The sequence below is a fragment of the Calidris pugnax genome, unplaced genomic scaffold (genome assembly GCF_001431845.1).
Source record: "Calidris pugnax isolate Ruff unplaced genomic scaffold, ASM143184v1 scaffold113, whole genome shotgun sequence".
NCBI classification, from domain to species: domain Eukaryota; kingdom Metazoa; phylum Chordata; class Aves; order Charadriiformes; family Scolopacidae; genus Calidris; species Calidris pugnax.
The window spans coordinates 3,169,831-3,184,305 of record NW_015090879.1 but is presented as its reverse complement, the minus strand read 5'-3'; the positions used below and the strand labels follow the sequence as shown (position 1 = coordinate 3,184,305).

The 14,475-nt window shown below is 47.8% G+C and overlaps 1 protein-coding gene across 1 annotated transcript in view; it reads left to right on the top strand.

Moving 5' to 3' along the window:
- MTF1 (metal-regulatory transcription factor 1) overlaps nucleotides 1–8,113 on the top strand; it is an 18,141-nt gene extending 10,028 nt beyond the window's left edge. Inside the window, exons 7-11 of the mRNA XM_014946563.1 lie at nucleotides 2,648–2,725; nucleotides 3,412–3,514; nucleotides 4,439–4,995; nucleotides 5,416–5,482; nucleotides 6,487–8,113. Of these exons, the coding sequence (XP_014802049.1) occupies nucleotides 2,648–2,725; nucleotides 3,412–3,514; nucleotides 4,439–4,995; nucleotides 5,416–5,482; nucleotides 6,487–6,875 (1,194 nt within the window). The 3' untranslated portion in view covers nucleotides 6,876–8,113. The remainder of the gene's footprint in view (nucleotides 1–2,647; nucleotides 2,726–3,411; nucleotides 3,515–4,438; nucleotides 4,996–5,415; nucleotides 5,483–6,486) is intronic.
- The last annotated feature ends 6,362 nt before the right edge of the window (nucleotides 8,114–14,475 follow it).

Genomic DNA, 14,475 nt, shown 5'->3' with positions numbered 1-14,475 from the left:
ACTTTCCTGAGAGGGTGGTCAGGCCCTGGAACAGCCTGCCCAGGGAGGTGGTGGAGTCACCATCCCTGGAGGGATTTCAGAAACGTGTAGATGTGGCTCTTCAGGGCATGCTCTGGTGCCCAAGATTGTTGGGTTGGGTGTTTTGGGGTTTTTTGTGTGTGTTTTTTTGGTGTGGTTTTTTTGGGGTTTTTTTGTTGTTGTTGTTGTTGTTTTGTGGTTGGACTCGATGATCTCGGAGGTCCCTTCCAACCACTAAGATTCTGTGATTCTGTGAAATGTTGACTTCATGTTTGAATTGAAAGGATATGGGATAGGGGAGGGGTATCCTGAGGGATATGGTGTAGGGGAGGACTCTGTAGAGTAGTGTAGATGGTTGGACTTGATGATCCCAAGGGTCTCTTCCAACCTCAATGATTCTATGAAAGTCCTGTTGAGAGCCCTGTGTCTGCAGCTCACGCAGCGGCTGTGGGGAGGGACCCAGTGACTGACACAGGTCAGCACTGGGCCAGCTTTTCAGAGTCCTGTGGCTGTTGCACAGTGTGACCTAAGGTTGTGACTAGTGCCTCGAGGAGGCCTGGTGCTAACTCTTGTGTGATCCTCACTCAGGTGTGAGCATGACGGCTGTGGAAAGGCGTTTGCTGCAAGCCACCACCTTAAAACACATGTTAGGACACATACTGGTAAGTCCCGAGGGCTTAGTTTTATTTTACTTGAATTTTTTCAGTTTCTGCTAACTCTCAGAATCCTAATATGCATTTATACTTATAAATAGATGTAATATGTGGGTGACACCAGGCTGAGTGGTGTAGTTGATGTGCTGGGCTGGGGGCGTGTGTCCATGCGAACCTTGTGATGTTTGACAAGGCCAAGTGCAAACCCCTGTACCTGGGTCAGGGCAATCCCCAAAATTCCATTTATGCCTGACAGGTCTTGAATTTCATGAGCATGTTTCATAAATGTATCGGTAACGATGCATAAAAATTAAATGTTGTGTTCTTGTGTCAGTTCATGTGGTAAAATAGAAGCTTTTATCTGCAAGACTCCCAAGAATGGTTAACGCGTGAAGGGGCATTAAACAGTTGTGTTTATATAAAATATTATCCTTCTCCTCTGGGCTTTAAAAATAGGTGTTATATGTGTTTTTTGCTGTCTGTAGGGGAGAAACCCTTCTTCTGTCCCAGTAACGGCTGTGAGAAGACTTTCAGTACTCAGTATAGTCTCAAGAGTCACATGAAAGGTCATGAGAAAGGCCATTCCTATAATGCACTTCCCAATAACAACGTGTCTGAGGTGAGTAGTGCTTCTTCCTGGCGCTTCTGTCTGAGGTGGACGTGAAACCATGCTTTGGGGAAGAAATTCCTTGTCTGCTGCCTGTTCTAAAGGTATAATGTTTAAGGCTGGGACTTTTGAAGGGAATTGTAGTTCTGGGCTCCCCAGTTCAAGAGGGACAGGGAACTACTAGAAAGAGTCCCCTGTAGGGGAGAAACCCTTCTTCTGTCCCAGTAACGGCTGTGAGAAGACTTTCAGTACTCAGTATAGTCTCAAGAGTCACATGAAAGGTCATGAGAAAGGCCATTCCTATAATGCACTTCCCAATAACAACGTGTCTGAGGTGAGTAGTGCTTCTTCCTGGCGCTTCTGTCTGAGGTGGACGTGAAACCATGCTTTGGGGAAGAAATTCCTTGTCTGCCACCTCTTCTAAAGGTATAATGTTTAAGGCTGGGACTTTTGAAGGGAATTGTAACTGCTTGGTGCCCTCTCTCCCGTGAGGACACCCCGGGGTGCTGCTTGTTTGAACTGTGAATGCAGTTCCAGCTGTGCAGCAGCTGGGATGTAAGTAATGTAAGGTAAATGTAAATGTTAAGGTTTACATTTTTTATTTTATATAGGCTGATTTGTTCCTGTGCTAATTTAAAATTCCAGGTTATTTAATTCTTTTTGAAGCAATGTTTCCCAGTGGCAGGACGAGGGGCAACGGGCACAAGCTGGAACATAAAGGGATCCATAAGACTTTCAGTACTCAGTATAGTCTCAAGAGTCACATGAAAGGTCATGAGAAAGGCCATTCCTATAATGCACTTCCCAATAACAACGTGTCTGAGGTGAGTAGTGCTTCTTCCTGGCGCTTCTGTCTGAGGTGGACGTGAAACCATGCTTTGGGGAAGAAATTCCTTGTCTGCCACCTCTTCTAAAGGTATAATGTTTAAGGCTGGGACTTTTGAAGGGAATTGTAACTGCTTGGTGCCCTCTCTCCCGTGAGGACACCCCGGGGTGCTGCTTGTTTGAACTGTGAATGCAGTTCCAGCTGTGCAGCAGCTGGGATGTAAGTAATAGAAGGTAAATGTAAATGTTAAGGTTTACATTTTTTATTTTCTATAGGCTGATTTGTTCCTGTGTTAGTTTAAAATTCCACGTTATTTAATTCTTTTTGAAGCAATGTGGAAGAGATGTTAAAAATCCTTGATAGCTACTAAATGTCCTCTGCTTAGTAATATTGCTCCTTTGATTTTTAGAACTGACGCTTGGGTTCCATATCGGTAAAAAAGTTCTGTGTAGGCAGAATTGGGTGGACTCTAAAAAGTAACTTAAAACATTTCTGACACTGTTTTTTAAATACATAACTCAATTTCTTTTTTCTTCTTTACAGGATACAAGCCACTCACTTTGTCTGAGTGACTTAAGCCTCATATCAACAGATTCAGAATTGCGGGAGAACTCTAATCCAGTGAGTTACTGTCTGCAATTGCCTCACCCAAAATTTGAGTGTTGCTTTTTTTTCTGGCAAGACCAAGTGAAAGAGAGGGATTTTCCACCAAATTATGCAGTGCTTAATTCAGCCTGTTTTTAAAGGCTTTCCAGCTGATTGTGCCGTAATGATGTTCTTGCTTATTGATAACTGTTGCCTGAGGTTAAATTTTATGGAGAGGAAAATTATATATTAATAAGACATGTAATTCTTTTCTGCTTGGATGTGGAAGCAGTCTGTCTGTTCCCAGCAGTGCGGGTGACAGTACTGCATAGTCCAGGATATAATTTCAGTGCAGTATTTTGGTTTTGCTCCATAAAAAGTTTCACAAACTGTCAGGAACAAATTAATGTCTGTTTCTGATTCTAACAGAGCATTGCAAGAAATAAGAGTTAAGCAAATTATCGATGCAGAAGGATATGTTTTACTTTTGAAGGACTTATTTTGTAAGAATTTGCTCATTATGTTGGTAGATTTTATTGTGGGTAATAAAAACCGTCATTTTACACTTGGTAAGTGAAATGTATTGCCTTTCCTGAAGGTGGTGGTTAATTGGAGAGGTGTTTCTAACATTCGTATGCTGCTTGACTGGAATTTGTGCAAAGTTTATGAGACCCAAGATACAACATTGTCTGATCTCTTCCTCCTTATTTTCTGTTTGCCAGACACACGGACAAGACCTGAGCACAATCTCACCAGCAAGTATCTTTGAGTCGATGTTCCAGAGCCCAGACCACACTGCGAATCAGGATGACTCTCAGCAGACAGGTACGAGTTCTCTCTGCACAAACCCCCTGATGAAAAGGCTAATTAGAGAGAGCTAATGAGGCTGATCAACTTGTGGGTTGCTCCCTGAATTTGGACCTACTTTTGGCTGTCACTGCCAAGTGTGACATGGTTTTGAGCGCCAGTCAGAAGATCACAGAATCTTCTAGGTTGGAAGGGACCTTAAAGATCATCTTGTCCAACCGTCAACCTAACTGACAAAAATAGACACCCACACAACAAACAAGGAGCATCATCACTAAACCAGACCTCCCAGCACTACATCAACCCCTCTTTTGAACACCTCCAGGGATGGTGCCTCCACCACCTCCCTGGGCAGCCCATTCCAATGGCTGAGAACCCTTTCAGGGAAAAAATTTTTCCTAATATCCAGCCTGAACCTCCCCTGGCGCAACTTGAGGCCATTTCCTCTCGTCCTGTCGCCTGTGACTTGAGAGAAGAGACCGACCCCCACCTCTCTACACCCTCCTTTCAGGGAGTTGTAGAGAGCAATAAGGTCTCCCCTCAGCCTCCTCTTCTCCAGGCTGAATAACCCCAGCTCCCTCAGCCTCTCCTCATAAGACTTATTCTCCAGACCCCTCACCATCTTTGTCGCCCTTCTCTGGACCCGCTCCAGCACCTCAATGTCTTTTTTATGGTAGGGGGCCCAAAACTGGACACAGTACTCAAGGTGAGGCCTCACCAGTGCCCAGTACAGGGGGACAATCACCTCTCGGGCCCTACTCCCCACGCTGTTCCTGACACAGGCCAGGATGCTGGTGGCTTTCTCCAGACCCCTCACCATCTTTGTCGATGTGAAAGTGGGAAATGCTTTACTTAGCAAAGTTCCATCAGTTCATTGAAAAAGCTGCTTATTCAGATCTTAGGAGAACTGATGTGCTTTTTTTCCTTTGTTTCTTTTGGCAGCTGCCTTGATTGAAGGTTTTAACGGGGATGCAGACTCAGTCACTGCTGTTCCGCCTTCTGTGGGAGACTCAGCGTCTCTGTCTCTCCCACTCGTGCTGCAGCTCGGCATCTCGGAGCCTTCGCACCCAGCACTACAAGCCTCAGCAGCGCCGGCTGCGCCCTCCTCCATAGGAACCAGCTCACAGCAAGCTGCGTTTGGAAACCCTGCAACTGTTTTACAGTCCCCAGAAGTGCCTGTTCCTCACAGCACACAGTTTGCAGCCAGTCACCAAGACTTCCTGCAGCACACTCAGACGCCGCCGCAGCCCATCGTACCAGGACTTTCGGTGGTTGCCGGGGCATCTGCCCCAGCAGCCTCTGGTGCCACTGAGCCCCTGCCAGCTGTAGTTCAGACTGTGCCTGTTGGTGCAAACTCGGTCCTGACCAGTAATCCCACTATAACAATTACTCCTTCTCAGAGCACCGCGATTCTGCAGTCCAGCATCGTCATGGGAGAGCAGAACTTGCAATGGATCTTAAATGGTGCCACTGGTTCTCCACAAAGCCAAGAACAAATGGTTAGTATATCCAGCAAGGCTTGGAAATGGCTTGAACCATCCCTCTCCCTCCCAGAGTCCTTGCTTTTGAAAAGGGTGGGCATCAAACCTGGAATTGTAAGATAGGAACCAGGATGCATTATAAACGTGTCACCAATGCAGCCCCTAAAATAGAGAGAGAAATAAATAGAGAAATCCAGGGTGCAGAAAAAACCCTTGCTCTTTAGGGCTGCTGAAGTAATACTCTGAGTTTTGGGGTAGCCAGAACACTGCCCAGAACCAAGCTAAATGTTATATTTTCTTAATTACTTTTTTTTTTCCTGTGTGTTCTCTTTGGAATGTGTGTGTCTAGTTGTTTCTTTTGATTGCAGCTATTTAGAATTTGAACAATAGAAATTTGAATGGAATCAGCTCATACTTTTTTTATTTTTTTTTTTAAAGCCACAAGTTCCAAAAGTAGTAGAAAAGGTGTTTTTTACCACTGCAGTACCAGTAGCTGGCAACACAGGTAAGCATGGCACTGAACTTGCTTTTTCCTCTTTCTCTGTTAGCTTGACAGGGATTTGTGGTGATTTTGTTGCTTGCAGAAATGTTGAAGATAACCTTTATTTTTTTTACCTTCCTGAGGTTTTTAAGTGCATTCTGCTGTGGACTTATAGGTTGGTGCTGAGATCTGTCCTGGAGTAGTTTCTCTAACAACTTATAAGATAATCAGGTTCACAAATCAGATGCAGTATTCATGAAATGGTATTTTAATGGGACTTAGAAGAATAAGAGATAGAAATGCAAGGACATAATTTGTTTTTTTGTTCTTTTAAGTGCAGATGTGAAACAGGTAGTAAACTTAATCAGTTTTTTAGCAATTATTTTTGGTAAGCACTGTCTGTGAGATCCATCAAACTGATACACACCTGTAGAAGTTCTGTTCCATCACTTGCTTCCAAAACAGTGATGTTTTATTGCAAAGATGAACCAATCAGAGTCAAGAGAGATCAGGTAAGTTAAAAATCTAAACTTTCCAGAAGAAATGAAGCCAGGCAAGTAGAGCAGCATAGGAAGAGTGAGGAGGAAGCGTGACAAGCAGGATGGGAGAGGAAAGCAGACTCGAGAAAATGAACAGGAAACTCCCCGTGTTGGTGTCCAGGAGTGGAATTACTGGTGTTGTGTTGTATCACCCGTTCAAAGATGGGTGTGTAGGGTGTGTTTGAATGCCACTCTGTTGGATTTTATGCTGTAAAAGTTACAGTGGTTGTCAGAAGAGACATGTTGGGCTGTGTAAAAGATTTAGATCAGAATTCTAATGCCTGGGTTCAGCCTGAACAGGCTGCTCAGCAGCAGAGCACCTGCCCCTTTTCTCTTATTTCTCCCCTGCTGGAGGTATTGTGCTTAAAGAGAGTAAGGAGCAATCTGTGCTGCGAGGTGCACACAGTCTAATTTAGCAAAGATGATGTGTCTCTCCCTGCTGTGAAATTATGTAGTTCCGTTGTGTTTTGTCTCTGTTTTCCCCTTCAGGAAACGCTGTTCAGCAGATTGGTCTCAGTGTCCCTGTCATCATCATCAAGCAGGAGGAGGCCTGCCAGTGCCAGTGTGCCTGCCGAGACTCTGCCAAGGACAAAGCCACCGTGAAGAAGGAATGTTCCTCACCTGATACAAAAGCTTTGGAGCAGCCAGCTCCCCAGCTGCAGCCTCAGACCTTTCCTTCCTCCTCCCCTTCTCCTTCCTGTGGGCAGGGCGGTCAAGTAGTTACCCCTCCAGACTCGCAGACTGAAACGCTAAGTGCCATGGATGTATCAGACTTCCTGTCCCTCCAAAGCCCTGAAACCCCATCGAATATAATTCCAATCGAAGCACTACTGCAGGGTGAGGAAGAACTTGGTTTGAATAGCAGCTTCTCTAAGTGAAGATGTTCCAGATTTTCCTTTGCACCCGGAGGGTAAAACCCTTCTCCTTTAGAAGCAGAAACTGAAGGATCGATTCTCTTTCCTTCCTCTTTTTGGAAGTTTTGTGGCTTATTTCTGCTTCACAGATGTCATCTTAGTCACGTCCCAGGTACATCCATCTTTGAGAATCTATCTTAAAAAAAGAAAAGGAAAAAAAAAAAAGAAAAAGCTAAGTTATATATGAACTGTTTTGGCTGCACTGTCTGTCACTTTTGCTTGTCATATGTGAACACAGAAGTTAAGGTTACTCGTGTGCAAAAAGATTTTTAAAAAGAAAAAGGGGGGGTTAGTTTGTCTCCAATTGCACATCACTTACGTTTGGGATTAAGGTACTGGCAGCGAGTGGGTCTTTGTTACAACTCCTTGGGTCTATAATTTTCTTCTGTCTCTGATGTCTGATACTAACCATGCACTATAAGGGGAGCCCAGGAAGGGAATTTGCTGTAGTAGAAAATGGCATTATTGTAGAAGATGATTGATCTGCAATTTTATTGGGATGGGATTGTCACATCACGGAGCTGGGAGCCGATGCCTGGGTTTGCTTTGTAGCTGCGCTGTTACTAAAGCCTACAGAAACTTTGTGGAGTTTATTTCAAGTAGAGCACAAGTACCTTGTGCTCCTGCTAGATCTGTTCATTTAATTTCGTTAGGACTTGGAAGTGTGGTGGCAGACACTGTTTCACAGCACGGAAACACGCTCGGAGCCCCTGCTTGCTCAGGCTGGAGGCTGGTTCTTTGCCTCTCTCGGTGTGGTCAGAGCGGTGCCGGCTGCTCTTGGGATTTAGCTGGCTGTTCAGAAACAAATCATCCTCTTACCCCGTGACTGTTCAAATCAGGAGCACGGTGCCTTTGCAGGTTACTCTCATCTTTTGTCAAGAAGAGCTCTAGGAGAATTCTCAGAATGGTTGAACATAAGTTCCGTTTGAATTCAGTGAGTCTGTCCTTTTGGCTGTCCCTAAATGCTTCCTTTTTTTTCTGTTCAGCTATATAATTTCTGCCTGAAATCTGCCTCCAACCTACTGCAATGCCAGCTTTTTGTGCACGGGGCTATTTCTTGACTAAAAGATGTTACACAGCATAGTAGTTTTTCATATCAAACTGAAAGTCTATATTCTAACCTACTCAGGGTAAAATAAAACACAAACCCCCCTTCCACCAAAAAGCCTGTAATGTTGCAATAAATGCAGTCTCATTCTAAATGGTTTATTTATGCTGCATTATTTTAAAAAAAAAAATGTAATTTTATAGTGTTTTATCCATCTTTCTGGCTTTGGCTGTCAGTCTTTTTGTGTTAAAGGAAAGAATATTAAATAGTCTTTATTCAGTTTACAGTGTTGTCATTAGTGAGATACAAAGATAATGACTGTAAGCCAATTAATGCGGAGTGTCTCTGCGCACTAAATTTAGGAATGCAAAGCTCCTAGTGGCTAGAGATCTTTGATCAAAGCTGCTCTCTGTACCTGCTGGGGAGAACCATAGGAGTGCAGCCCCCCCTCTGGGATGATTAGCAGGTTTTTAGCCCTCAGTGTAGCCCTGCCACCACCGCTGTCACCGGGACGGTGGTGGGTGAGGGATCTGGCCTGTGATTCCTTTGGGAATCCTCTGATGGAAGCAGGCTGAAGGGAACTGGCACTTCCCCTCTCTGGCAGCTCGCTCCCAGTCGTTACGTGCAGGAGGGAGAACTGTGTCCCCTTGGGGTGACTGTGAAGGAAGGAGGCTGCAAAGAACACCTTGTCCCTGGCAGGTGCCATCTCGCTCTGTTTGGGGAGTTGCTGGGGTGAGCTTGGGGACACGAGCTGGATGGGGAACACGCTGATTGTGTTTCCTCTCTGTGTGTGTTGCTGTGTGGTGCCGTGGCAGCGGGGGTGCGGGTCCTGCGCCGATAAGTTTTGCGTCCCCGAAAACCAGGGATTAACAAAGCGTTTTCTGTTTCGCTTTTGTAGCGGGAACCCCTCGAGGGCAGCGAGCGCAGGGATTAACAAAGCGTTTTCTGTTTCGCTTTTGTAGCGGGAACCCCTCGAGGGGCACAGTGGCCTCTGCATTTCTCCTGCAGCTTCCCCTGGTGCTGCAGGGTGGTTGCACAGCAGCAAGAGCACACAGGAGACTCTCAGGCCCGTGTGGCTGGGACCGTGCTCCCAGGGCTGTCCCCTGCCAGCTCTCCTGCCCACAGCTCCGCTGCCAGGGGTCCCGGGGCACAGGCTGGGACAGCCCAGGGGCTGGGACATCTCTGTGTGTGTTGGAGGGTGAGTGGATGGATGTACATGTGTGTGTGAGACAGCTAATTCCTCTGGAGTTAGGGGTTCTTTCTGGTGGAGACAAGGGTACCAGATGGGGCCTGGGATGGGACAGCTGGGGGCTGGAGCAACCTCTTCTGAGCCTTTCCATCCTTCAGGGAAGTGTTTTTCCACGCTGCTCTTGCTACTTGTGACTTAGTCCACCTAAAACAGACTTCTGGTTGGGATCTCCTTTGTGACAGAAATGAGTAGAAGACTCTCCAAAGGCTTTGGGATGGGAAGCTGCTTTGGGAGCGTGGTGGTTGGCAGCGCTGAGGTGTCGGAGTTGAACTTCTGCTGCTTTCTCTGCACAGCCACTGTCTTCTGCCCCTGCTTTCTGGGAAAAGCACCATGTTCCACGTTTATGCTGACCTTTTAGGTGCATTGAGTTTGCTGTTACCCTCTTGTGTGTGCATCAGGTAGGCTGCCATTTAGGTGGAAGTTAATTGGGGTTTGTCACGAGGCCAGAGCGGTGTGACTCTGTGACCACCTGCGCCATGGGCTGTGCCTCCCGCCCCATTGCGTTGTCCCGGTGTGTGCTTTTGTTGTTTAGTGTTGGTCTGCTGTCAGAGAGCTCCGTGCCACACGTGTCTGAGAAGGTTTTGCATCATCCCAGTGCTGTGTGGTCAGATGTGGTCCTTTGGGAGTTTGGTGACACGCTGGGACAGGAGGGGACCCGCAGGCAGGAGAGGGCAGCGGCAGCGAGGCCCTGAGATTCCTCGGTGCCAGAGGATTTTCTGTCCTCCTCCTGCTGCTGCCCCAGCGTTCACCTCCTCCACAATAACATTTTCAATAAAGGGAGGACTTTCTACTGTTGTAGATTTGGTGAGACATTGGATTCCCAGAAAGGGGTGTGTTTTCTGTGAATACTCTGGAGCCTCTGAGAACAGTGTGCCCTCCCTCTGCAAAATCTGCATTTCACCAACCACTTTAATTATCGTTGAGAGAACAAACCCGCACCGCTCCGGGTCATTCTGTGTTAAAGGTTTTGTGGCTTGTGGGGTTTACTTGGTTCCTCACAGTTTCTAGATGGGTGCAGAAGCTTAAACGTATAGAATGGGTCTGATTACCAAGGTGGGTAGCTCTGGTCGCTGAGCGGTGGCCCCAGCGAGCAGATTTGGAGGAGGCTGAAGGCTGGAGAAGTTGCTTTTCGTGCTTGTAGGTGCTGGAGGGATGGAGAATCAGCACTGTTTAAATGCTGGTACTGAATTATATAGAACAAAGTACGAATTTGGGCACTTGTGTAATGCTGACTGTGTCCAGAGAGACTAGTTCGCAGAACCTCATACTGCTATCTAAAAATGCACTTTAGGTTATTTTATCTTTAACCCGATTGCTGCAATTTCTTTTGTATATACTTTTCACAAAGTTTATTTTTGCTCTGAGTAAAAGTTAACAGGGGTGTGCAAAGATGAGCACTTAACTTGGTGCAATACTTGTAGCTAAAAGATTGTCGTCCCGCGTGGTGGGTCTGTCTGTCTGTCTAACTGAACCCGTAGGAACTAGCTCAGCGACACCTGCCCCTTCCCCTCTCTACCCAAGAAGAAATTATGCATCATTAGCAAACGTCCAATCTATGCAAATACTGCACTGAGAGCACTGTGCTTTGGCGGGCCTTTTCTCTCACGCTTTCTGGTGGGGCCTCTGGTCGCTCCCGGGGGACACGGCGGTGGGTTTGGGGGGGGTTCCCTTCTCCCTTGTCCCTCGCCCCGCTCTGCCAGGCGGGCAGAGGTGAGGAGCTGGGCTGAAAGGGGCACGTTGCACCTTTTATCGTTTGTCTTGGCAGTTGTGTTTGATGTCACGTTACCTGCCTTACTGCAGGGAGGGTGGTGCTTCCCCCGCCATCCCACATTTTATTGTTTGTGCAACCGCAGCGCCGCTCTGGAGCTCTTTGCAGTGCTCTCCCCCCACCCACCACAGATGGGGCTTGGAGCTGGGGGACTGCCCAGGAGAGGTGGAATTGCCCTCGGAGTTGGCTGGAGAATAGAAGCTGCCCCTCCCCTCAAGCTGGAGGGGAACAGATTTAGACTGGAGATGAGGAGAGGGTTCTTCACTGTGAGGGTGGTGGAGCACTGGAACAGGTTGCCCAGGGAGGTGGTTGAGGCCCCTTCCCTGGAGATATTCAAGGAGAGGCTCGACGAGGCCCTGGGCAACCTGGTCTAGTTGGGGGTGTCCCTGCTGACTGCGGGGGGGTGGGACTAGATGACCTTTGGAGGTCCCTTCCAGCCGGGGCAATTTTATGTTTCTATGATAGAAGCTGTCCCTGATCCAGGAGGAGCGTGGCTGGTGGCAGGATCATCAGGGAGTCATAGTCCCCATCCTGCCACTCACCTGGGGTGAGTCCCCCTGCCCCCCCCCAGCCCTGCCTCCCCTCCCTCCTGCCACAGTGGAGCTTGTCTTTGTCAAAACCTTTGGGATCTGCAGGTGACAAATCCTTGGCATGAGCCATCTGAGCTGCTGGGCAGAACCGGTAGAGTCGATTCGGATTTTAAGGCAAAAATAACAAAAAAAAAAAAAGCATCTCTTTAATAAACCCTCCAAATCTCTGGCATGAGCCATCTGAGCTGCTGGGCAGAACCAGTAGAGTCGATTCGGATTGTAAGGCAAAAATAACAAAAAAAAAAAAAAAAAAGCATCTCTTTAATAAACCCTCCAAATCTCTGATTTTGAATTGGTACACTATTTTTTTTTTCCCCGTAACATATTTTGGAAACAATGTCAAGTTTTTATAAATGTTACCTGTAAGTTGATACTCATGGACAGGGCTGAACTTTTAACTTTTTTGCGTCTCGTCTTGATATAGATCATATGTTCTAGAAGTGGGATTCTGTGTCTGCACTGAGAAATGCAAAATTAAACTGGATATTTATGTAGTAGCGTACGTAGTCTGAGTGTGTGTGTTCTTGGAACTAGTTTAAAATCCCACACCATGCTTTTTGGTGGTGTGCAAGCTGGCCAAAATTTGGTTCAATTATGCAGTGTACACTTTCTCAAATAAAATGCAGTTTCTACTTTTTTCTTACGAGGAATTTTTTTCATATGATCTTTTTTCAGCAAAACCAAGGGTCTGTTTTTTGCAGTACCGTAGTGGTGGCAGTAGCTGGTTCTTTCTTGCTGTGTAGCTTTGTGTCCTCCCACTCGCTCGCTGACCCGGAGCTGTCTTGTCCCACCCTTGTTCTGGAGAGTTGTAGTTGCAGCCCGTGTCACAGCGGGCCCCCCAGGGGGACTTTGCCCCCCAAACCCGACCCGGGGTGTCCTCCTCACCCAGGTCTGCCCGAGGTGGAGCCCCAGCTCCCCCTCATCATGGCTTTCCTTCCCCGGGGAGCTGGGCTCTGGTCTTGGAGATGATGAAATTAAAATAAAAAAAAAAAACAAAAACCACCCATTTTTTTTTTCAAGAATGTGTGTATGGTGTTCAAGGAATTTATTTAACTCTGAAACTTGGGAACAAATGTGCTTACATTGAGCAATGTGAAGATGTTAGTTACAGGTACAGTACTTCCAAAGGAAGAGCATCTCCAAAACCCAAAAAAAAGAAAAAAAAAAAGAAAAAAAAAAAAAGAGTAAATATGAATTTGTATTTTTTGAAGAATGTAAAATGTGAAATAATGGTGTTTGCTTAATTGCTCATTTTGTATGAAGTTAATATTGTACTTTGAAATATCTGCGAAGAAGTGGAAATTAACTTTTTTGGAATTGAAAGCAATATTAATACTAATGGAATCCTAATTAAATGCTTATTTAAACATTGTGTTACAATAGTCTTTCCTGAGAGCATTTCTAAATTACTTGGGAGACGAGTGTCCTTCCAAGGAAGGTGTTTCCAGCAGCAGCCTTTGCCTGGGCACACACCTCCCTCCCACCAACCCCCCCGTGAGTGAAGGAACTTCACCAGGGTGTGCACCAGAGCGAAGGGTGTGAATCTTGCACACTTGTGCACAGGGGAGGTGCTGGTCCCTCTCCTGCAGCCAGGACCCGGGTGAAGCTGCAGAAAGGTACAATCTCTTGTAAAGTTGGTCGTTTTAGTGCCTAAAAACCTTCAAAGCGGGGATGGGAGGTACTTTCTGAGGAAGAGGATGGGGACTTTGGGGAAAGCTGTTGGCTCTAAGGGAAACACACTGAATCTCTGCTCCCAATACTGTGTCCAGTTTTGGGCCCCCTACCATAAAAAAGACATTGAGGTGCTGGAGCGGGTCCAGAGAAGGGCGACAAAGCTGGTGAGGGGTCTGGAGAATAAGTCTTATGAGGAGAGGTGGAGGGAACTGGGGTTATTCAGCCTGGAGAAGAGGAGGCTGAGGGGAGACCTTATTGCTCTCGCCCTGAAGGGAGGGTGTAGAGAGGGGGGGGTCGGCTGCTTTTCTCAAGTCCCAGGCGACAGGACGAGAGGAAATGGCCTCAAGTTGCGCCAGGGGAGGTTCAGGCTGGATATTAGGAAAATTTTTTTCCCTGAAAGGGTTCTCAGCCCTTGGAATGGGCTGCCCAGGGAGGTGGTGGAGGCCCCATCCCTGGAGGTGTTCAAAAGAGGGGTTGATGTAGTGCTGGGAGGTCTGGTTTAGTGATGATGCTCCTTGTTTGTTGTGTGGGTGTCTATTTTTGTCAGTTAGGTTGCCGGTTGGACAAGATGATCTTTAAGGTCCCTTCCAACCTAGAAGATTCTGGGATTCTGTGAATAAATCAAGATTTCAGCAATTCCAGGTGGAGAAAAGCCTCCCCCAGCAGCAGAAGCGCATCTCCCCTTCCAGAGAGGCCCCTTTGCACCCTCAGCTCCCGCAGGGGGGAGCGCCGTGCTCACCAGTGATCGGTCCCCGCAGCCCGAGGCGCAGCGGCCGCCCAGCCCCGGGAACGGCCCCGGGAACAGCCCCGGGAAGGGACCTCGCCGGTTCGAGCCCTTGGGAGGCCGCGCTCCCTCAGCGGCCGCAGCCCCCCCGGTGCGCAGAGGGGCCGGGACAGGGGCTGAGCCAACACCGCTTTATTTTAAAGTGCACAAGGAGTGAGACGCGGGGTCGGGGCAGCGGGAGGGGGCAAAGCCCGGGCGGCGGGAGCCGGTGACCGGTCACTGGCTCCTCAGTCCGGGCTCTGCCGGGGCCCCCCCGCTCCCTCCGCATTGCCGCTCGGGGCAGGGCCGGCCCCTCAGGGCCCCGCGTCGCTCCCCCCCTCCGCAGCCGGGCGCGGAGCTGCCGCCGGGCGCTCCGGGGAGCCGGGGAGCGGGCCCGCTTCCCGCCGGCCGGTAACCGGGGCGGCGCGCAGGGCGGCCAGCTCCGCCGTCAGCTCCTCGCAGGCGGCGATAC